The 21613-nt window shown below is 56.5% G+C and overlaps 3 protein-coding genes across 8 annotated transcripts; 2 read left to right on the top strand and 1 right to left on the bottom strand.

Moving 5' to 3' along the window:
• Positions 1 to 35: 35 nt before the first annotated feature.
• Positions 36 to 5144, top strand: ALDOA (aldolase, fructose-bisphosphate A). 3 transcript variants are annotated; one of them, XM_036309286.1, is made up of 9 exons: positions 36 to 176; positions 2418 to 2544; positions 2629 to 2840; positions 3341 to 3395; positions 3525 to 3685; positions 4021 to 4104; positions 4220 to 4394; positions 4556 to 4755; positions 4842 to 5144. In XM_036309286.1, exons 2-9 carry the CDS (start codon positions 2433 to 2435, stop codon positions 4935 to 4937), a joined length of 1095 nt encoding a protein of 364 aa, XP_036165179.1. In that variant the 5' UTR covers positions 36 to 176; positions 2418 to 2432; the 3' UTR covers positions 4938 to 5144. The 3 variants fall into 3 exon arrangements, with proteins under 3 accessions (XP_036165179.1, XP_036165181.1, XP_036165178.1); XM_036309288.1 differs by lacking the exon at positions 36 to 176 and adding an exon at positions 997 to 1137; XM_036309285.1 differs by lacking the exon at positions 36 to 176 and adding an exon at positions 2090 to 2245.
• A 2981-nt stretch (positions 5145 to 8125) lies between these two features.
• On the top strand, positions 8126 to 15829 carry PPP4C (protein phosphatase 4 catalytic subunit). Of its 4 annotated transcripts, XM_036310049.1 has the most exons (9): positions 8126 to 8247; positions 8393 to 8549; positions 12449 to 12500; positions 13010 to 13060; positions 13247 to 13348; positions 13959 to 14132; positions 14230 to 14356; positions 15120 to 15309; positions 15395 to 15829. In XM_036310049.1, the coding sequence occupies exons 2-9, from the start codon at positions 8452 to 8454 to the stop codon at positions 15522 to 15524; spliced, it is 924 nt and encodes a 307-aa protein (XP_036165942.1). In that variant the 5' UTR covers positions 8126 to 8247; positions 8393 to 8451; the 3' UTR covers positions 15525 to 15829. The 4 variants fall into 4 exon arrangements, with proteins under 4 accessions (XP_036165942.1, XP_036165943.1, XP_036165944.1 ...); XM_036310050.1 differs by lacking the exon at positions 13247 to 13348; XM_036310051.1 differs by lacking the exons at positions 8126 to 8247; positions 8393 to 8549 and adding an exon at positions 8593 to 8878.
• Positions 15830 to 16216: 387 nt separating this feature from the next.
• TBX6 (T-box transcription factor 6) lies at positions 16217 to 21458 on the bottom strand. Its single transcript, XM_036310044.1, is given in 8 exon segments — positions 16217 to 16820; positions 16902 to 17085; positions 17168 to 17241; positions 18314 to 18384; positions 18464 to 18610; positions 18693 to 18960; positions 20153 to 20438; positions 20441 to 21458. Coding segments are annotated over 8 exon segments (1386 nt in total). The 5' UTR covers positions 20589 to 21458; the 3' UTR covers positions 16217 to 16612.
• Positions 21459 to 21613: the final 155 nt, after the last annotated feature.

Below are 21613 nucleotides of genomic sequence, written 5' to 3'. Positions count from 1 at the left end.
TCAGGTTTCCCTAAATATAGGTCCCTGCCCGTGGATCCGGGCAGGAAAGGGCAGGGGTCAGTGGAGAAGGTTGGGGACACTGGCGGGGGGAGGGCAGGCGCTGCTTTATAACCCAGCCCGGTGCCGCCTGGCTCACTCGCTGCTGACCAGGCTCTGCCCGCTGCTCCGGCCTCCAGGTGGGCGCCAGCGGGAAGGCGCTGGGTGGGGCCGGGCTGGAGGGAAGACCTAGGACGGGGCGCGGGATGTGTCTGGGAGGCTGATCGGCGTGCGACACATTTTATTCTGAGGCGTCAGTCCACGGGACGGGTGTCCCGGGCGCTCAGCTTGCGAGGGCCCGAGCGCAGCCGGCCCCTTCCTCGCGGCCCCGCGGCCTCTGCAGCCTGCGCGCACCATGGGGCGTGTCGCCCCGCACCGCCGCCGCCTCGCCTCCCCCAGGCAGCCCGCGGCCTCCTCGTCCTCCGCCGCTGCCACTTGCACCCGGGCCAGCGAGCGCGGAGGGGCGGCCCGGGGCCTCGGAGCAGCCGGCGGGCGTGGCCGCCAGACCCCGAGCTCGGCCTCCAGGGACGGTCGCCACCCGCACCCGCCGCACCGCGCAGGCCGGAAGCTGGGGTTGGGCCGGGGAGGGAAGCGGAGCTCGGGTCTTCCCGGCTCCTCCACCCGCGCCCCCGCCCCCCGCCCCAGCCACAGCCCCATCGGGGGCCCCAAACCAGCTGAGTCACCGCGCCCAGAGCGCGCCAGGCGGGGGGAGAGGGAGAGGGAGGGACGGGGCCGGCGGGATGTGGCCCGAGTCACGTCCGAGGAGGATGGGGGGGGGGGGGGATGTCGTGTTCTCGCCGCCCGCGAGCCGCCTCCGAGCTTCGCCTTTGGGGGCGGCCGCTCCCAGTGACTCGCCTGCCATTGGGCGCCCGGGCGCCTGCAGCCCCGGCGAAAGGAAAAACGCAGCGGAGGGCGGAGCGGTGCCCTTATAAGGCCGGCGCCTCCTCCCGGGCCGCCCACTCGCGAGCTAAATAGCCGGCGTTCCTCTTGGAATGCGCCGCAGAACAGGCTGGTAGTGACGACCTCCGCGTTCGCTCCCGCCTCGCCCGCCCGCCCGCCGCCCGCCGCCGCGACACCGCCACGCCCGCCCCCCCGTGCCAGGTGAGCGCGCCTCGCCACGTGCGAAGGTCTGAGGCCACGCGAGGGGGCCTGGGGGCGGGCGGAGCCCCCCGCCCCGGGTCCCGGCATCTCCTCCATCATCACCCCCGCACACACACGCGACTCCCAGCCCGCACTCCCCAGCCGCTCCAGCTGGCGCTCGCCGGCTTCACTGCGCAATGCGGGCTCCGCGCGCTGAGTCATGGCGGGGAGGAAGCAGGGCGAGGTGAAGGGCCGGTCCCCCTCCCTGTTCTTGCCGGGACCCCTAGTGCAAAGGATCATGGCCCCTTTGCCTCTGCAAGGAGCCTGCGAGGCAGCGAGGGTTAGGGGCCAGGCCGTGTACTGCTTCAGGTGCCCTAAGGCGGGTGGGGGCCCTGCCCGGGGGCACAGGCGCCCCTGGCGAGGAGGGCAACCCTTGGCAGCGCCTCTTGCCCTATTAACACCTTCCCTGTCTTTTCTTATCGGGTGACCTTGATTCTGAGCCTGGAACAGCTGCAGCCCGGCGAGCAGACAGGAGCGCTTTTCAGGGGAAGGGGTGGGGCGCTTGCCTCTCCTCCGCACGCTTACCCTGCTTGAGCAGTGAGATGGGCAAAACTATCCCTTTCCTCCGCCTCGGGCCGGGCTTCCTCTGCTGCCCTTTCCTGCCTTCTGATTCCCTCCTACACCCTTCTCCATACCCTTTTCCTCATGCCCTCCCACCCCACTCTGGGGGGAGAAGCCTGACCTTGGGATGTCCTTGAGGCCTTGGTGCCAGTCCCAGCTCTGGGATCTTGGATGGATCGGAAGGAACGCCCCTATGGCAGTCAGATCTGGGTTCTAATCTCAGATCTGACCCTTGGGTTGCTGTATGACTTGAACACAGACCTTCCTCTGGGTCCTTTCAGATGAGGGGGTTGGGCCCTCTGCCTTATGCAGACCTCTAAATTCTAAAAGACTGCGATTCGATTTTGCTTCTAGGCAAGGTGACCCCATGGCAAAGCGCAAGCCAGAAGGGTCCAACTTCTACACGAGCCATCTGTCCATGGCTCTGGCCTATTCCTTTGGCCCAGATGCCAGTATGCAACCCCACCCTCAGCTGGGCAACACCCAGCAACACAGAGAGTTAGGAAAGGTACAGGAGGCAGGCCTAGTATAGGGAAGTCGGGTGTAGGGGAGAGCTGGGGAAGTACCCCAAGACCTGCTGGGTGTGGGAAGGGGAGGTAGGGAACTTGGCCCTGGCAAGGGGCTCTGTTCATTGGGAGACCCAGCTAACCCATGCTCCCCCATGTGTCTCCTCTGCTCAGGCACTGACTGGCACCATGCCCTACCAATACCCAGCGCTGACCCCGGAGCAAAAGAAGGAGCTAAGTGACATTGCTCACCGCATCGTGGCTCCGGGCAAGGGCATCCTGGCTGCAGATGAGTCCACTGGTGCGATCAGGACACAGTGGGAGGAGGGCCCAGGCGTGGGGTGACAGGCTGATCCCCCTGTGACCACGGGCGATTCCTTTCCAGGGAGCATTGCCAAGCGGCTGCAGTCCATCGGCACTGAGAACACCGAGGAGAACCGGCGCTTCTACCGCCAGCTGCTGCTGACTGCCGACGACCGAGTGAATCCCTGCATCGGGGGTGTCATCCTCTTCCATGAGACACTCTATCAGAAGACAGATGATGGGCGCCCCTTCCCCCAAGTCATCAAATCCAAGGGTGGTGTTGTGGGCATCAAGGTGAGGAGGCTGGGCCTCGGAATGTGAGATCTGAAATGGTCTGGGGAAAAGCCTCATTTGCTTCGAGACACCTTGCCTAGAAGCAAAATCGAAAAGTCATCCAAAGTAATAGGCTGGCGGGGTGAACATTGGGCTGGGAGCCTGGAGACTTGGGGAGGAGTCTACCCCAGACCGGATGTAAGGAAAGCTAGAAACTGCCCTGCTTGGTATTTTTAATCCTCGAAGTTCTAAGAGCAAGTCATTACCCATTATTATACAGATGAAAACCAGAAGCTCAAGGCAGTGGTGTGTTTTGCTCACAGAGTTAGCAAGTAGTAGGTTCCCAGGCTGTCTGTCGAATAATAACCCCCGTATCCCGCCTCAGGATCAGATACTGTAGCCAAGTGGAAACATTTGAAGCCCAGGAGGTGTCACGTGAGGTTAGGTGACGGAGGGCTCTAGCGGAGAAGAAGGTAGTAGAGATTGCTTACTTGCCTTATAGTGTTGTCCTACCCCAACAGGTAGACAAGGGCGTGGTACCCCTGGCAGGAACAAATGGTGAAACTACGACCCAAGGTGAGAACTGTTTGGCTCCTTGCCTTGCTGACCAACCCACCCAGGTTGGTGCCCCTCTAAGAGCCCAGGATGAGTGGGAGACACTTGCCCCCTCCTCTGCCAGGCTTTGACTTCTCATCCCCTTTCCAGGGCTGGATGGGCTGTCTGAGCGCTGTGCCCAGTACAAGAAAGACGGAGCTGACTTTGCCAAGTGGCGCTGTGTGCTGAAGATTGGGGAACACACCCCCTCAGCCCTTGCCATCATGGAAAATGCCAACGTTCTGGCCCGTTATGCCAGCATCTGCCAGCAGGTGGGCCTGCACATCCCCAACAGGCCAGCTTCCATCTCATTTGGTTCTAGAGTGTCATCTAGCCTGCCACCCATCTGCCAGGATGTCTGCCTCCCCCAAGGCAGCTGCTCCGGATCCTCACCAGTCATCAGGCTTGAGCCTGTGGAGGACAGTGGAGGGCTTGTGTGGGTTGATCTGAGGAGATCCTGTGTCCTACATCCTGCAAAGCTGAGGGCTTTGAAGCCATGAGTCTCTGTCTTCGTGGAGCTAAGGCCTTGGCCAGTGGTTGTGGAGGGCTGTAGGCAGAGTTGAGGCCTCTAGGGGGTCTCATAGCTACTCTGTCCCTCACCCCACAGAACGGCATCGTGCCCATCGTGGAGCCTGAGATCCTCCCCGATGGCGACCATGACTTGAAGCGCTGTCAGTATGTAACTGAAAAGGTAGGTTGCTTCCTGCCTGGGCAGGGTGGTGGGTTGGCAGCTGGGCCAAGGGCCTTGGGGCTGACTCCTGTCCCCCCACTCCGCCCCACCCCACTTTGGTCCTGCCCTACTGTAGGTGCTGGCTGCTGTCTACAAGGCTCTGAGTGATCACCACATCTACCTGGAAGGCACCTTGCTGAAGCCCAATATGGTCACCCCAGGCCATGCCTGTACCCAGAAATTTTCTAACGAGGAGATTGCCATGGCAACTGTCACTGCGCTGCGCCGCACAGTGCCGCCCGCTGTCCCTGGTGAGACCCGCACTCTCATCTTGCCCTCTGGGAGGTAGACAGACGGTATCCACAATCTTTATGCCTGTTGGTCTGGTTTCCAGGCCAGCTGCTGGGAACTCCTAGCAGTCCTCTGGGTCTCGGACTACAACCCCTCTCCCCATTTCACCTTTGTTTTACAGGGATCACCTTCCTATCTGGAGGTCAGAGTGAGGAGGAGGCATCCATCAACCTCAATGCCATCAACAAGTGCCCCCTGCTGAAGCCATGGGCCTTGACCTTCTCCTATGGCCGGGCCCTGCAGGCCTCCGCTCTGAAGGCCTGGGGTGGAAAGAAGGAGAACCTGAAGACTGCCCAGGAGGAATACATCAAGCGAGCGCTGGTGAGGATGGAGCAGCAGGTGGGCAGAGTGCCGGGGTGGATGGGATTCTCAACACAAACCTTACTCTGGCTCCTCTCCCCTCTTAGGCCAACAGCCTCGCCTGCCAAGGAAAGTACACCCCAAGCGGCCAGACTGGGGCTGCAGCCAGCCAGTCCCTCTTCATCTCTAACCATGCCTACTAAGCAGAGGTGATCTAAGGCTGCCCCTCGAACACTCCAGGCCCCACCCCCTGCCACACTCACTCTTGAAGAGGCCTCATCCCGGGCTCCAGGCTGCTCTTTCCCAGCACTTTTGCCTCCCTTGTGACATTGGTTGCGTGGTGTTGTCTGTGTATGCCAACTCCAATGCCCTTTCCAGCCCACTGCCAATAAACAACTATTTAAGGGGGAGTTTCTTGTCCATGTTTGTAGTGTCTGAGTCAGGGGAGTGTCTGGGGAGGTGGCCGAGTCCAGAAGAAAGAGCTCTTGTTTTATGTTCTTCCTTCTTGGGTAGGAAAATGGTGAAGGGATGGGGTAAGACTTTCCTGTTTCGTTTTATAGTTGCCCAGGGTTTCAAGAGGAGAGCTTGTGAAATTTTCTTCAACCATCAGAGGCTCTTACCCCTTCCACTAGCAGCATCAGATAAGGCTCATAGTCGGGGAGTGTGTATAGCTGCTGGTTGTAGGAGGCTGCAGGCTCAGACTCTTAGGCCTAGACCTCAGGGTGCAGAAGGCCCTGTGACAAAAACAGCCACAGACAACAGCTGAGATTGCCTGAGTCTCTGAGCCAGGCAACATGAAAACGTTCTGTATGAGTAGATGTTTTTCCCATTCAAGCTTCAGGCTTTATTGCTGGAGATCACACTCTTTCTTGGTGGAAACAAGAATATTAATGCAGCCTGGCGAGTGTGGTTCAGTGGTTGTGGGTTGACCCATGAACCAAGAGGTCCTCGGTTCGATTCCCACTCAGGGCACTTGCCCGGGTTGTGAGTTCGATCCCCAGTGGGGGATATGCAGGAGGCAGCCGGTCGATGATGTTTTTCTCTTGATGTTTCTGTCTGTCTCTAAAAAATCGATAAAACATACTTTCTTTTTTTTAACGAATATTAATGCAGCCCTGCAGGTGTGGGCCCAGCTAGGTTTCAGAGGTGGAGTGTGGACTTAGGAACCAGGAGGTCATGTTTTGATTGCAGGCTCGAACTCCCTAGGGGCATGCGAGAGGCAGTGGATCAATGATTCTCATCATCGGTGTTTCTCACTCTCTCCCTGTCCCTCTCTGAAATCAATAAAAAGATATTTAAAAAAAAGAATATTAATGCATATTTCCTTAATCTACACTGTTGAGTCTGTCAGTCTTCCCATTTTAATAGGAAATGGGATTAAACTGGCTACTTAGTCTTCTTGGGCTGTGGAACCCCTTGAAGAATCTGGAATCCTCTCCAATGCCAACAATGTGCAGAGACAGAACTCAGGTTCCAGGTTAAGAATGAAGCCTCTAGCAGCTAGCTGCTGCATTCCATGGAGCCAGAACGAGGGCCCTGCACTTACCCCTGTCATGCTGTTGCAGAAAACCGGAAAAAAAATCAAGCAACACTTCGAGTTTGGAATTACACTTTTTTTTAAATCACCGGTGGGCTTAGAGAAAAATAAATTCAAATTCTAAGCAGACCTACAAGCAGAACTTTCCTTTTTATTAAAGAGCCAGCCCTATGTGTGCTTAGTGGTTATCTCGCTGGAAGCTGTGGCCTTGAAAACAACACAGTGATATCCAATTAAAAAATACATCTAGCCAAAACCCGTTTGGCTCAGTGGATAGAGCATCGGCCTGCGGACTGAAGGGTCCCGGGTTCGATTCCGGTCAAGGGCATGTACCTTGGTTGTGGGCATATCCCCAGTGGGAGATGTGCAGGAGGCAGTTGATTGATGTTTCTCATCGATGTTTCTATCTCCCTTCCTCTCTGTAAAAAATCAATAAAATATATTAAAAATAAATAAATAATACATCTGGTATGGCTTGTGAGTATGGGCGTGTCTAGTGTCTGGCCTACAAGGCCAGACAGCTAAGTTTATCTTCCTTATTATTCAAGCAGCCTAGAAAGCAAAGTTATATTTTTAGAATAAGAGGCTGTCTAAAACAGAATTTCAAACAGTAGTTTTACAAAATAGGGGTTAGCCTTCTCTGCCTCGGACCCTCCCCCAATCACCCAGGCTGGGTGCAGCAGTAAATACACCAGATATTCTCAACTGTTGAAGGTCCTAGTCATAACCAGGGACGTAGTATTCCTGCCACTTCTCAGATTTTCTGATATGGACCCTTTCCTGTCTGAGCTTCCTTCTAGAGGAAAAAAAAAAATCTTGGCCTTCTGATCTCTCCGGACCTACTAAATCCATGTAATGATAGATATAGAACTGATTAACCCTAGGACCTTCTAGGAGTTTAAGAACTTGGCCCTGTCCTTCTCTGTACATTTCTATATGTTGCCGACATACAAAATCAACACTCCCACAGCCCCTGCAAACTCTGGCCCTCATTCTGTGCCTACGGTCAACCCTGAAACACCTGAAATAAAGCAAATGGAAACTGAAGGTCATGGAAGACGGTGAAAAGGACGTTCCAAAAGGGAGCACCTTGTACAAGACTCGTTTAAGGACTAGTCGCTTCCTCTGCCTGCAGGAACAGAGACTAGGGGAGCAGAGGAACTCGAATAGCACTGCAGGGAGCTTTGGGCTTCTTATGACTGAACTCTGCAAAGTGTGATTGATGGGTGGAAGCTAAATCAGAACACAGCTGTTCTGGGTTCAAATTTCAACCTTGACTCAAACCCCAATTCTTAGCTATGCAAATGTGAACAAGTTACTTAACCTCTCTAAGCTCGTTTCCTCCTTTAAAAAGAAAAGGGATAAAATGTGAAGACGACAGAAAGCAACGGAGGGGTGTCAAGGGGACCCCGCAATCAGAGGCCATGCGGACCGGCACAGGCGTGGCGGACTTTGTGCCTCTAACGGGGAGGTCTTCCCGGCAGAGTCCCCCGTGGCCGCGGGAGGCGGTCGGGCTGAGGCTGCCTCGCCCACCGGGGAGCATTCGGGGCGCCCGGTACCAGGGCGGGCGGCCGGGGCGAGCCAGGCGAGTCCATCCTCGGGCTGTCATGGCGGAGGCCGACCAACACAGGCCAACAACACGTGTATCCACGTCCCTGGCGGACCCGGCCGGGCCTCGGCCTCCCCAACTGAGCCGGGGGCGACCCGGCCCCGAGATCGCACCCCACGGCCACAGTGACTTCCGCCCGAGGCTGACTTCCGGGTCCCGGCTCCCCTCCGCCCCGGCCCGGAGGTGGGGGCGGGGGCGCGGCGCGGGGCAGGGCGTGTATGACGTCACATCCGACGCGCGGCGGAACTCGCCTCCTTTGCTTCCGCGGAGGGGCCGGAAGTAGAAGCGGCGGCGGCGGCGGCCCGGAGCGGAGGGAAGGAGGGGGAAGGCGGGGAGCCCCGGAGCCGGAGCCGAAGTCGCAGCGGCGGTAAGAGCCGGGGACCCCCTAGACCACCGGCCCCCGCGGGGGCAGCCGGGGCGGTGGGCCGTGAGGGGGGCGGGCCAGCCTCGGAATCGAGCCCCCCCCCGGACCCCCGAGGGACCTTCTCACCCGCTCGCTTCGCCTCTCCCAGGAGAGCCCTGTGGGGCGCGGAGGGGCGGCGGCCCCGGCTCGGACCCGCCGGGGTGGGCCATGGCGGAGATCAGCGACCTGGACCGGCAGATCGAGCAGCTGCGGCGCTGCGAGCTCATCAAGGAGAGCGAAGTCAAGGCCCTGTGCGCCAAGGCCCGGTGAGCCCCGGCGCGGGAGGCCCGCGGCCCCGGCCTGGAAACGCTCCCGGAGGAGAGCGGACGGAGGCCTGGGCCCGAGCAGCCCGCGGGGACGGCAGGCCCGGACCGAGACTTGGAGTGTGGGGGGATGTGTTCAGTGAGGCGGCGAGTGACCGAGAGTACGGGGGACGCGCAGGGAAGCGCCCCTGCTATGTGCCGGGGGGACTGACCTTCGCGGGTAGGCCTTGCAGAGGAAGAGGACACGCAGGAACGTCAGCAAGAACCGAAGTGCAAGGCAGGGACGCTAAAGACCCTGGTTTATAACACAGAGTCCAGCCACAACCCCGGAGGTGGGGCATGGTGCCCCCCTTTGACAGACAGATGAGGGCTCTCCTGTTCAGAGCCAGCCCAGCGAGGGCGGGAGGGAGCCTGAGCCAGTGCTCGGGTCCTGTTCTTTTCAGGCCACGACGCGAGGTGGAGTGAGTGGGGTCCTCTCGTGTGCAGGGTGGGAGCCTGAGACATGGCGGCAAATAGGCCAGAGTAGAATTCAGCGTGAATTCGTGGCACGAGGGAGGCCCGGCTTCGAGCTCTGTGGGAGCAGGAACGCGTAGTGATTAAAATCGCGGGCTCTGGGGGGTCATGGCTGTAGGTTGGAATCTGAGCTTTGCCACTTACTATCTGTGCTGGTGGTCCCCGAGGTCTCCGGAACGCTTTGTTGTTTTTCATCTGTAAGTTGGGCATCATAGTACTGAATAAGACGGCTGGAAGAGTCCGTAAGTTGGTGCTTGGGGTGAAGTTAGCAGAGTGCTTTGGTGCAGCGTGAGTGCTCAGCAATCCTTAGGTGTCACTGCTATCACTGTGTAGGGAGATGGCAGTGCTGGTACGGACTGAAGTCATCGGGGAACTTCTAACAGAAAGTGGCCTTGAAAGAGGGAATAATTAGGGTAGCGGATGGGAGCAGGGCCAGGGAGGGCGGCCGTCCCAGCAGGATGAGAGGAAGATCGGGGGCCCTGAGGTGTGTGGGCAGCCGTGAGGAGACCAGTTACCTGCCTCCTCTGAGGTGCTGTGTGACTGGCTTCCGCCAAACTGGAGACTTGTGAGAAAAGAGCCAGCCTGGCCCGGGTGGCTGAGTGACTGAGCATCGACCTATGAACCAGGAGGTCACGTTTTGATTCCTGGGTGGGGAACATGCCTGGATTGAGGACTTGATCCCCAGAAGAGGATGTGCAGGAGGCAGCCAGTCAATGATTCTTTCTCTTCATTGATGTTTATATCTCCCTCTCCCTCCTCCTCTGAAATTAATAAAAATCTATTTAAAACAGAGAGAGAAAAGAACAGAATTACCCTACACTTACTGAATAGCAGAAGCACTATTAGCCTGGCTTTGTACTGGCAAAGAATTTATATCCATTTCCTCCCCACCACAATCTTGTGAGGTTGGAATTGTTTGCTCCATTTTACAGAACGGAGGCTGTGACTCCTAGAGGCATAGTGACTCGACTAAAGATCACCCAGAGAGAGGGGGGCAGAGCTGGGTGCTGAACTTGTGGCTCTTTGCTTGGCTCCCTCCCACCCCAGACACTCTAGCCCCCAGACAGGGCCTGTGTGGGTTTGGTGAACAGGCAAGGCCCCTTTTTAAATGCTTGTTTGTGGCTCTTCCATGTTTTGTCTGCTTCCTCTGTCTTGATGGCATTTTTAGGAACTTAAACCAATTGCTGCCTGGCACCATTCTTTTTCCCATATGTCTTATCTGCCCCCGTAGGACCTGGATCAATTTGGTGGTGATGATAGCTAAAGCTTGGGAAGCATGGTGGAGTTTCCAGAATAACAGAGAAGTTATATATTTAGTCACCATTGTGTTTTGCAGCAGCCCTACGGAATAGGAGGGCAGGAGTGAGTATTTGAGAAGAGAAATCTGAGTCTTAGAGAAGATAATGTCTTACCCACAGTCTGACTGATGGTTGGAGGGGAGGTTGATTTTGCATCCAGGTCTTTTACTGCTCTCCATGCTCATGGGCAGCCAGGCAGAGACAGTTAGACCATGAGAGGCTACAGAGGACGGAGGGGTGGGAGGTCGTGTCCAGCTGAGACTGAGCCGGAGCTAGGAGGTACTAGAGAGGCTCGAGTTGGCCGCTATTATCTCAGGCCCAGTGTGAAGGAGGCCAATTCTAGCACCGGGCCATGGCTTCCTGGGGGCCCACCAGTGACCCAGGCCAAGGCTGGTAGTGTCGAGAGCTTTGGCTTGCTCAGAGGGTATACAGACTCGACCCTGGGAATTACAGAGGCCTGAAGTGTGTGAGCTGACTTGCTCTTATTAAAAAGTCAGCATATTCGAAGAGCAGGGATTTTGCATCAGGTGGTCTTGAGTACGAATTCCATCGCTGAACAGTATGACCCCGGTCAAGTCACTTGACCTCTCCAAGTATTTGAAATCATCATGAAACTCAAATGAGAGTCTTCATATCCAGAGACAGGCCCTGGCACTTGGTGAGCACTTAGAAAGGCAGTGTTAGCTGTGGACGTAAAGCTGAGCAGGTGCGAGCCCTGAGAGGGCTGGTGATGTGCTGCTGGTGACAGAGATGGGGTCATTCCACACCATGCTGGCCCTACTGGCAGGCACTGCGGTGAAGTTTTGACCCCGAGTCCGGGAGAGGCTGGCATAAATTCTCAGGAAGTTGGGCTCCTGGGTTCCAATTGAGACACCAGCTTTGTGACCTTGATCCTGCCCCTTTTTTCTGTGAGCCTCGGTTTTTTACCTGTCAGATGGGGAGGAAAAGAAGCTCCCCCAGTCAGTTGAAAAGGTCGTTATAAGCAGTTGATGAGGAATGATGTTCAACACAAGATGCAGTACAGGGTGGAGATCCTGGTTGCTGCAGGGCCCCCAGACTACAGCCAGGGCCTCCCTCCCATTCCTAGAAAGCAAAGCACACCTCCTTGGAGCTGCCTTTGTCATGCAGCGTGCCCTGCGGGGCCTGTAGGAACCGAGTCTGGGAGACCGGCAGAGTCAGGGCTGAGCCAGGCCTGGGCCACATCAAAGTGGCTTGATGAGAGCGCACAGACCCTAGAGTCAGGTTGCTTTGGTTCAAGTCCCACCTGTATGACTTCAACCATTTTCTTCATCTGAGAAGTGGGAGTCATCACAGTGCCTACCTTTGAGGGTGGTGGTTTGATTGCATGTGTCATCCATGCAAAGCTCATACTAGAGTCCTGGCGTATGGTGTGAACGGGAATGTTCACCGCTGCTATTACCATCAAGGATGAAATCTGGAAATTGTACTAAAATCGGGTGTCTGAACCTGACAGTGGTTTTAGGTCATGCTCACTCACTTATGTCAGACGCATTGCAATGAAAGATGACAGAATGAAGTCCTCACTTCCTCTAACTAAATAATGAAAAAAAGCAACAACGTATCACTTTGAAGATCACTTTGATGACTGGCCTGCCCAGGGTGAGCCCCTTGTGCATTTAGACAGCCTGGGAGAAGGCCCCTGTGGGGTGGAGAGGAGCTGCAGGAGCTCCGCCAGGGCACAGCCTCGGAGCACTCCAGCGGAGCGGGCAGGGCAGGGAGCAGAGGGCTCCGTGCAGAGATCTGTTTTCTGGGAGTGCGGACGCGTGAGAGGAAGCGGTGGAGGGTGAGGGCTGGGAGGTCAAGGCTGGGAAAGCCACAGCCTACCGGGGAAAGGCGTTGAAAGCTAGAACAAGAGTTTGGGCTTCGGCTTGCCGGCAGCGGGGGAACCACGGGAGGGTATTGAGCCGTGAGGGCTGTGGTCAGCCTTTCCTGGGGAAATTGCGCACCTCACTCCTGCCCTGTAGAGGTTCAAGGACTGCCGCATATCCTTCCTCCCCCCCACCCCCCCCAAAAGATCGGGAATTGGCCTGGCCTGGCCTGGCTGTGGTGACCCTGTTCTTCTGTCTGCAGGGAGATCCTGGTAGAGGAGAGCAACGTGCAGAGGGTGGACTCGCCAGTCACAGTGAGTACCCTCTGTCCCTCCGAAGCCAGCGTGGTTTGGAGGCATGTAGACATTCGCTGTAGCCTTGTGGGCTCCCTCCTCCCTGGGAGCCCCATCTTCAAGGGCCCCTCGCTGTAAGAAATGGAAGTTGTGGGAAGGGGCTTTTGACTTGTTGGAGAGAGACTCTGGGCCAGGGCAGAAGGACCCTCCGTTTGGTAAGTGATTCTACTCCACGTTTCTACATGTTCTTCGTTGTCAGGACTTCATTCTGGGCACCTTGAGGGGAGCAGGGAAAGCAGGGGCCAGGTCCTCCCAGAGCTGCAGGTCTGAAAAGACCTGGCTCTAGCTCTTGCCCAGAGAATAGCTGGCATTCACTGTGGGACGGAGGGGGATTGCAGACCAGGCTAACGGGCGGGACAGTAGGTTTTGGGCGGAGAAGCGGAGGCTTAGCTAAGAGTGACCGTTGGGAGATGTCCCCTGGGAGCAGAGGCTTTCCGATGGCGAGTTCCCACACACCTCTCCCTTCCCAGGTATGCGGTGACATCCATGGACAATTCTATGACCTCAAGGAGCTGTTCAGAGTGAGTGTGGGGCAGCACTGGGGAAGGTGACCTGGAGGGTGACTGGAAGGCCCCTTTGAGAGGGAAAGCTTGAATTTGGTGAGTGGAGTGGGGGCAAGAGGCCTCTAGTTAGGTGGGCCCTTTGTGAAAGAAGGGCTTCAACGTGACTGAGTAGGGGACAGTTTAGGACCTTCTCCCTCCCCCCAGGTGGGTGGCGACGTCCCTGAGACCAACTACCTCTTCATGGGGGACTTTGTGGATCGTGGTTTCTACAGCGTTGAAACGTTCCTCCTGCTGCTGGCACTTAAGGTGGGGACTGCTGTCTTCTGGAGCCCAAACCTGGGCCACCTCAGGCCTGACCTGTCTGCATCCTTTCCGCCCTCCTCTCCTGCTCCATCCACCCCCAACTCTGAGCTGTGCTGCTGGTGATGACAGATTCTGCTTGGCAAGGGTGGTCACAGAAGCTTTCCTTGACTTGGGGGCACCTGATTGGGCCCCTGGAGGATGAGGTCAGAGGGGTGGCATTGTAGGGGAGGGAATAGAGGCTCAGTCTGTTCAGAAAATGACAAGGAGTTGAGTTCAACTGGATACAACATCCACTGGTGGGAGAGAGGTTGTAAGAGGCCAGATGACAAAGCACCTTGAATGTCTTGCTAGTCTTGGTCCTGGTCTCTATCTGGGAGGTGAAAGAAGAACCTTTAGGTGTGTAGTTGATGGGGTGCCGGGGGGGAGGGGGTGTATTTTCTGAAGGAGGGCTGGGAGCCTGTGAGGTGGGTGCAACACCATTCAGGCAAGAGATGGCATGAATCTGGGCCAGGGTGGTGATGAGGATGGAGTGGGGCTGACAGATGTGAGGAGATGTAGGAGGGAGAGAGAGAGCCTGGACCCCAGCCCTAGCTTGGTGGTTGGTTACTTTCAGGTTCGCTATCCTGATCGAATCACCCTGATCCGGGGCAACCATGAGAGCCGTCAGATCACACAGGTCTATGGCTTCTATGACGAGTGCCTGCGTAAATATGGCTCGGTGACCGTGTGGCGCTACTGCACTGAGATCTTTGACTACCTCAGCCTGTCAGCCATCATTGATGGCAAGGTAGGCTGCCCAGGGCTCCGTGGGGGTGGGGGTGGGAGAGGTGGGAGAGGCACTGGGCCTCAGCCTCCCTTCCCTCCTGTCTTGCTCTCCCCTGTAGATCTTCTGCGTGCATGGGGGCCTCTCCCCCTCCATCCAGACCCTTGACCAGATCCGGACGATTGACCGAAAGCAGGAGGTGCCTCATGATGGTCCCATGTGTGACCTGCTCTGGTCTGACCCTGAAGGTGAGGGCAGGTGGGGCCGAGCAGCCAGGCTTTAGCCTTAGTTTGCTGAGACACTGAGTGCTTTGGTTAAAGCAAGTGCCTTGAAAGGACACTGAGACCAGGTACGTTTGGGGAAGAGTAGAGCGGGCTGGTCTTCACTGGCGTCTGTCCTTGACCTGCAGACTGGCTGGCACCCTCAGAGCAGGGGCATGGGGAGCTGGGTGCTTTGAGCTCGGGCGGAATTAGGGTCTGTGTATCAGAGCCTTGTTTAGGACAAAATCATTGGCTCCCTGCATGCGAAGGGGCTTTTGCAGAGGTCAAATGCTTACAATGATCGGCCCCTGAGAACCCCTCATTTGGGGAGCTCCTGAGCTAATATGGAGCAGGGCTCCTTCTGCTATAAGACAGTCTCCACTCTCCCCTGCCGCGCCCGAATGCCCTGTTCCTGCTCCCAGACGAACTGTGGCAGCCCTTGCTCACACCTGTATGCGGCAGCGTGGTTCTTAGAAGCACCTCCTTTCACTCCCTGTGCACCTAGTTGGATAGTAACGTGCATGGCCACTCCGACTGAGGTGACTCCAACTATCAGGAAAGTCTCATCATTGGAGCTTACCTGCTTCAACATTTGCAGAACCCCCCAGGACCCCCAGAACACAACCAGGCCCTGTCCTCTTGCCCCACAGGCCTGATTCGGGGAGGGGGCAGGATATTCTCCTTCGAAGGGCAGTGGGCAGTCAGATGTCTTGAGGACACCTCTCCCCATCTCTGCCTTCATTTGCCTCAGACACAACAGGCTGGGGTGTGAGCCCCCGTGGGGCTGGCTACCTATTTGGCAGTGACGTGGTGGCTCAGTTCAATGCAGCCAACGACATTGACATGATCTGCCGTGCCCACCAACTGGTGATGGAAGGTTACAAGTGGCACTTCAATGAGACTGTGCTCACCGTGTGGTCGGCACCCAACTACTGCTACCGGTGAGCTGCCTGGGTCAGGGGTCACGGTGGGGGTGGGATCTAGGCTGACACACGCTAACTCTCGCCCTCGCCCTCCGACTTGCAGCTGTGGGAATGTGGCAGCCATCTTGGAGCTGGATGAGCATCTCCAGAAAGATTTTATCATCTTTGAGGCTGCTCCCCAAGAGACGCGGGGCATCCCCTCCAAGAAGCCTGTGGCCGACTACTTCCTGTGACCCCTTTGTCCCCTGCCCCCCACCCCCCTCCAGTCCCTCTGGCCCTTGGACCACTGTGACTCTACCCTCTTCTCCAGATGGAGGCTGGGCATGGGGGGCTGTCCCCAGCTCTGCTCTCCCTCAAAGAGGGCACTTCGAGGGTGAGGACTTTCTCTGGAGAGGCTCGGAGCCTGAGCTCCATGCGCCTCCTTTCTCCCCACCTGAACCATGAAGTTTCCAATAATTTTTGTTTTTCTTTTTTTCATTTTTTTTGGTTTGTTTTTAGATAAAAATTTTGAGAAAAAGAAAAAATTCTAATAGAAGAACTACGGTCTTTGGATTTGTGTCAGACTTGATTGGGGATGAGTAGTGCTGCTGCCTGGGACCTGGGATGGACCCCACCGGAAAGGTGAGGCGCAGGCCAGCTCACCTGCCCAGAGCCTCCTGATCCATCCACTGACAGTGACTGCTCCTGAGCGCGGTAGAGGCCGGCCCTCAGAGACGGCCTGTTTAATTCTCAGAACAGTGAGTGTCAGGACATTGCTTCCCCCGTTTTCTTGAAGAGGAATCAGGCCCAGAGCAAGTGGATTTACACACAAGATAAAGCAGCTGGAAATGGCAAGTCTAGATCAGGGGCCGGGGTCTCCCCACAAAACCTTTGCTCACCCAGTCCCTCCCAGGGCCAAACACCATTAGCCCAATGTTTCCGGAGCACGGATGTCTTTTGAGTTTTATTAACAAAAATACTCTGGTGTGGCTCGCACTGGGGCAAGGAGATAATGACTAGCTGAGCCCAAGGGTGAAGCCAGGAGTTGGTGGTGCTGGTCCAAAGCCCCATTTGGCCAGGCAGAACCTCCCTCTCTTCGCACGGAGGTGAGAGCCTGGAAGGGGAAGCTGGCCCCAGCTGGACTCCCAGCAGCTTAGCCAGAGCTTTGAAGCCAGAGGGGGGTGGGAATGAAGTCAAAGTGTGAAGTGGGGTGGAGGAGGCCCAAGGCAGCCATTTGGTGTGGGGGATGGGGTCAGTGGAAGTGAGGGGGCTACAGCCTGGGGGAAGGGAACTGGAAATTTGTAATGGAAGACTGAAGGAGGCAGAGGGGCCTGGCAGTGGCTCAGTACATTGGTTTGGACCCCATATCCAGATAGGCCCCAGGGTAAGGTAAGGGCAAGGGGCCCCCTTGGAGGAAATGTGAGGCAAAGGGTGCTGGGGGTGCAGCCGCTGGGTATCCTGAGCTTCCTGGCCCAGACTGCAGCTCTAGGAATGCAGCTGAGTAGGGGGCTGGGCGCCCCGAGTCTGGAGCCTGAGGGAAGCTGGGGTTCCTGAAGTGGAAAAAGGTGTCAGAACATTGGAGAGGGACCCCCAGACTGGAACAGCCCAGTCTGTGCCCTGGTCCCACTCACCTGGTTGGTAGGTGACTGGGAGCCCCATGGAAAGCTGCAGGGTGCAGAAGGTAGGCCTCGGCACTGGAGCCACCACACAGAGGAGCTGGGGCAGGGGCAGCTTCCCTGGGCGCGGGGGCCTGTTCTGGATCTGACTCACGAGCATCCCCGCCCAGGGTGGAGTCACAGGGACCACCTGGTGCATCTCGGGAGACAGAAGAACCAGGTTGGGTGGAGGGAGATCAGCACCTCAGGCCTGGCCCCATCACCATGGGGACAGTACTCACCTCCACTCCCATAGGCCTCTGTGGCTATTGGCTCTGGGCCCCGCAGTTTCCTCTTAACACGGGCATCTCGCTCCCTGGGAAAGACAGTGATGATGGTGATGATGATATCACTTACCAGGTGCTAGACATTCACCCTACCAGGTTTCATACTATACCCATTTTTTCAGATGAAGGAACTAAAGGCCAGAGAATTAAATGACTAGAAAGTAGTAAAGCTGGGACTTATTCCCCACTTAGAACTTTCCAGTGGTTTCCTATTGCATTTAGAATAAATGGAAACTTCTTCCCAAGCTACGATGCTCATCCCATCTTGCTCTGGCCATCCTCACTAGCTGCCTTTCAGTCTTCTCTTCTGTCCCCTGTTCACCTGCTTAACTCATCCTTGTCTCCATTCAGGCATAACTTCCTCAAGGAGGTCGTCTGACCACCCATAGCACAACATGCCCTCCCTGGTAACATTTGTAATAGTTACACTGTTACATTTGTTAGGGTAATCTTGATTAATGTCTGTCTCTTCTGCGTAATCTTGATTAATGTCTGTCTCTTCTGCCTTGAAGGCAAGGACCAGTTCAGGGGGCTGTCCTCAGAATAAAAGCCAAAGTCCTAATTAACCCTTTACTGTTTAACATAATCTGTCTCCACCTCTCTCGCCATTCCCGGGTGTGTTCCCACCTCAGGGCCCTTGCACATGCTGGTTCCACGCTCAGCATGCTGTTCCCAAATATCCACATGGTTCCCTCCCACGTTTCTGTCTAGTCTTTTCTCAAAGGTCTCTTCTCAGTGAGGCCTTTCCAGGCCTCTTATCTAATAAATACCTCACTGCAATTCTTCCTTGCTTGCTTTTGTCTTTAGAACTTATCCCTAACATATATCTTCACTGTTCTTGTTTAGTTGTCTACTTTGCCCACCAGTGTATTAGTTCCATGAGGACAGGGCTTTCATTTGTCCTCTTTACTGATGCTTCTCCAGTGCCTAGCACTGTGCCTGGCACATAGGTGCTAAATAAGTATTTGTTGAATCAGTGAATGAATAAATGTTTTTATTTACCATTAAATGTCTATTAATTCCCCACTATGTGCTTGGCACATAGTGGGGAATTAATAGACATTTGGTAAATGAATGAGTGAATGAATGAATGGTGCCCACCTCTTACAGTTTCTGCCATTCTCCCGGAAACCTTTGGCAAAGGGGTTGGCTGCAATCTTCAGTTGTGTGATCTGGGGGCACATATCCAGAGTCAAAGCTGCAGCTGAGGCAGGGTACCACCACCCACCCCCCTCAAGCAGGGTCACTCACCCGTGGGTTCTGGTAGGCTGTCACAGAGATGAACATGGTCTCAGGGAAGCGAAAGGAGGCAACGCCCCCCCAATGTTGGCTGCAAAGCTGTGCGGCCCGCACTAGGTGTACGCGGGGCTGATACTTGTGCATGGAGTGCAAGATCAGCTGGGAGGGAAGAAACAGAAGTGACCCCTAGCCCTGGGTTCCAACCCCAACCCCCAGCCTGGGGTCCCAGCCTGGGCCTCACGTGGCCATGAGGGTCCAGTGTGCTGTTGGTGAGTTTGACCCGATGGAAAGATACAGGCTGCCGCATCCAGTGGGCACCAGTAGCAGGGGAGTCAGGGTGAATGTAGACACGGTCAGGCAGGCGGGGCTCGGCTTTGCCGCTGGGCTCCCAGCGCCGTCCCTGCCAACGGTAGCGAGCTCCGTCCACTGGCACCACATCCAGAAGGAACAGGTAGCGGGCCTCAGGGTCCAGGCCAGTGACTGACACTCGACAAGCAGGGAACATGCGTCTGGATGGGAAAGAAGACAGGAGTGCCTTGAGCTACCCAGCAGCCACAAGCAGGCACAGTGCTGACAAGGGGGCAGAACCACCAGCTCAGAGTTTTGTCAGGGAACATTCGAGCTGGAGTTAGAACTGAGGGGAGGGCCTGGAAGCTTGTTCCATCCCATTTTATAGATAGGAAACAAGAGACAGGTTAGGTGATCGGATCGGATCAGAGTCACAAAGGTTGAAGCAGAGCTCGCAATCCTGACTCTGGGCCCTTCAAACTCCATTTGCAGAAGCAGGGGGGGTGTCACACTTTTCTCCTGGAAATCTTGCCAGGAGCCTCTTTGCTCTCCACCCTGAGGATCTCACCTGATCTCCAGCACCATAATCTACAGCACTGGACAAACTTGCTTCAGGGAAGAAAGAAAGAAAGAAAAAAAAGCCCTGGCTGGTATGGCTCAGTGTTTGGAGTGTTGGCCCTTGCACCAAAAGGTCTCAGGTTTGATTCCTGGTCAAGGGCATGTACTCGGGTTGCAGGTTCAATCCCCAGCCCCGATCAGGATGCATGTGGGAGGCAGCAACCATTGATGTTTCTCCCTCCCCTTTCCACTCTCTAAAAATCAATGGGAAAAATGTCCTCTGGTGAGGATTAACCAAACACACACACACAATCCCAACCCTGCTTTCAATGGAGAAGATACCATGCCAGGGCCCGAGTTCCTTGCCTAGATAAAGAGCTCCACAAGGCCACACACTGACCATATCCCTGCCTCCAAGGTGACCCTGGATCTAGTCATGTGCTGACAAACTTTAATGCTAACCCTGATCCTAGCCAGACTTCTCTGACGCTGGTCACTGGCTGGCCCTTGACTCTAGTTATAGTCTGAAGCCCAACTCCAGCCATACACTGGCCCCTTGATCTAGGCCACATACTAAGCTATAATCCATCCAGACTTTCTGGACGGGACCCAGACTGACCTATGACTCTTGCCTTAGGTTGGTCCCTAAACCAGCCACAGGCCTTTGCCACAACATGACCGTGATCGGTCACTGAGTAACCCCTGGCCCAGACCACAATCACATTCTGAACGTAGACAGAGCTCTAGCCCCCCTAGAAACCCTCAAACTAGCCCCATCACCAGGAACTCTGCCTTTCCCAGAGACCCCCCACCAGGAACACACTGGGTCCTCTGACCCTGGCCCAGCCCCCTCACCTCCCAGCTTTGGTGATGATCATCTCTGTTCCCACAGAATTGAACTCTTTCCACAGCTCCTGGTTCTCCAGGCTCAGGCTGACTCCAGGGAGTGAGTGAAGGGCCTCTGGGGCTGGAGGAGACGGCTCAGTGCCCAGGGCTGGGGGCAGAGGGGGAAGAGGTGGGGGAGCCGCCAGGGTGCGGGGAGCAGCCTCAATCCCGGAGAGGAAGCAATCCAGTTTGGGAGTGTCCAAATCTGGAGATGGGGGGAGAATGAGGAGCCAGCCCAGGTCCACAGCAACCCTCAGTCCCTACAGAGGAGCTCCTCCCAAAGCTCACCGGGGTAGCGGTAACCCTCTGCCAGGGCAGGCGGGAAGCTGGAATCGGTCACTGGCTGGGGGGGCCCAAGGCGGTAGCCGGTCCCCAGGGAGGGGTACAACTCTCTTGGGTGATACATGGAGTAGTCCTGTCTGGCCTCAGGTCTGGCTGCCTAGAGTCCCCTGGTGCTGGGAGATGCCCCCTTTATAGCTCACAGCTCAGCCCCTTCCAGACCCAGGATCACAGCCCCTCCCTCTTTGGGGCCCTGGAGTTGGGCTGGGGTGGAGACCCCTGGGGCCTGGAAGGGGTACAAGAGGGGGCCGGATACCTGGGCACCCTCCCCCGCAGGCTTCATTAGCCTCGACCCCCTGCCCCTCATTACATAATTAACTCCTCGGCCTGATTGATCCCCGGCACTTGGACAGGGACGCAGTTTGGCGCTTCCGGCCAGCTGGTCCCCGTTCCCACGGGGGGAGCCCCAGCTAGGGCTAAGCTACTGAGGGGGCGGGGCCTGCACCCTGGGATGGAGCCTGGAGTCCTGGGGCAGACCTTGGCGGCTCAGACTCCTAGCAGGTGACCCCCACCACCCTCACTGGGAGGATGGGGCTTGGAGGGAACGAGCCGGCTGGAGGGATGGAGCCTGAGCATATTGTTACGCAGGGCACTGGAGTCCGCAGCCAAGGGCCGAACCCTGGAGTCCTTCCTGGTTTTCATTCTTCACCTTCATTCAAGTCTCAAAAGTTTACAGATCTCCACAGCTCTACAGCCCCCAACCGGCTGCTGCCTGGGTTTTTCAGAAGGTCCCGTGCTGGGGAGCCCTGGGAACTACACTTCCCAGCAGACACAGCGCCAACTTAGCCGCAGAGAAGATCGAGAGATGCCGCGGGGGCTGCTGGGTGGTGGCAAAACGCTAAGGTTGAGAAGACGATCAACCGAGATCAAGGTCTAGGGAGCCAGGGTGGGCTCTGGAATCCCGGGCAGTGAGACCTGTCCCGGGTCCTAGAGAAGATGGCTGAGGCCAGGCCGCAGGAGCGCAGACTCCCACCTTTAGCCGGTTCCTACCTACCTGCTGCCCCACTGGGGCTCAGATGGGAACAGGTCTATAGAGGCAGGATTCTGCACTTGAGTTCCCCCTTCCCGATTCCACATAAGCCTGGGGCTGTC

This window comes from Myotis myotis, unplaced genomic scaffold (genome assembly GCF_014108235.1).
Source record: "Myotis myotis isolate mMyoMyo1 unplaced genomic scaffold, mMyoMyo1.p scaffold_m19_p_5, whole genome shotgun sequence".
NCBI classification, from domain to species: Eukaryota; Metazoa; Chordata; class Mammalia; order Chiroptera; family Vespertilionidae; genus Myotis; species Myotis myotis.
This window is presented reverse-complemented; position numbering and strand designations above follow the sequence as displayed.

Coding starts and splice junctions, on each gene's coding strand:
- PPP4C (XM_036310049.1), top strand. CDS start 8,452: ATGGCGGAGATCAGCGACCTGGACCGGCAGATCGAGCAGCTGCGGCGC. Junction 8,550..12,448: donor GCCCTGTGCGCCAAGGCCCG/GTGAGCCCCGGC, acceptor TTCTGTCTGCAG/GGAGATCCTGGTAGAGGAGA. Junction 15,310..15,394: donor GCACCCAACTACTGCTACCG/GTGAGCTGCCTG, acceptor TCCGACTTGCAG/CTGTGGGAATGTGGCAGCCA.
- ALDOA (XM_036309285.1), top strand. CDS start 2,105: ATGGCAAAGCGCAAGCCAGAAGGGTCCAACTTCTACACGAGCCATCTG. Junction 2,246..2,417: donor AACACAGAGAGTTAGGAAAG/GTACAGGAGGCA, acceptor TCCTCTGCTCAG/GCACTGACTGGCACCATGCC. Junction 3,686..4,020: donor ATGCCAGCATCTGCCAGCAG/GTGGGCCTGCAC, acceptor CTCACCCCACAG/AACGGCATCGTGCCCATCGT.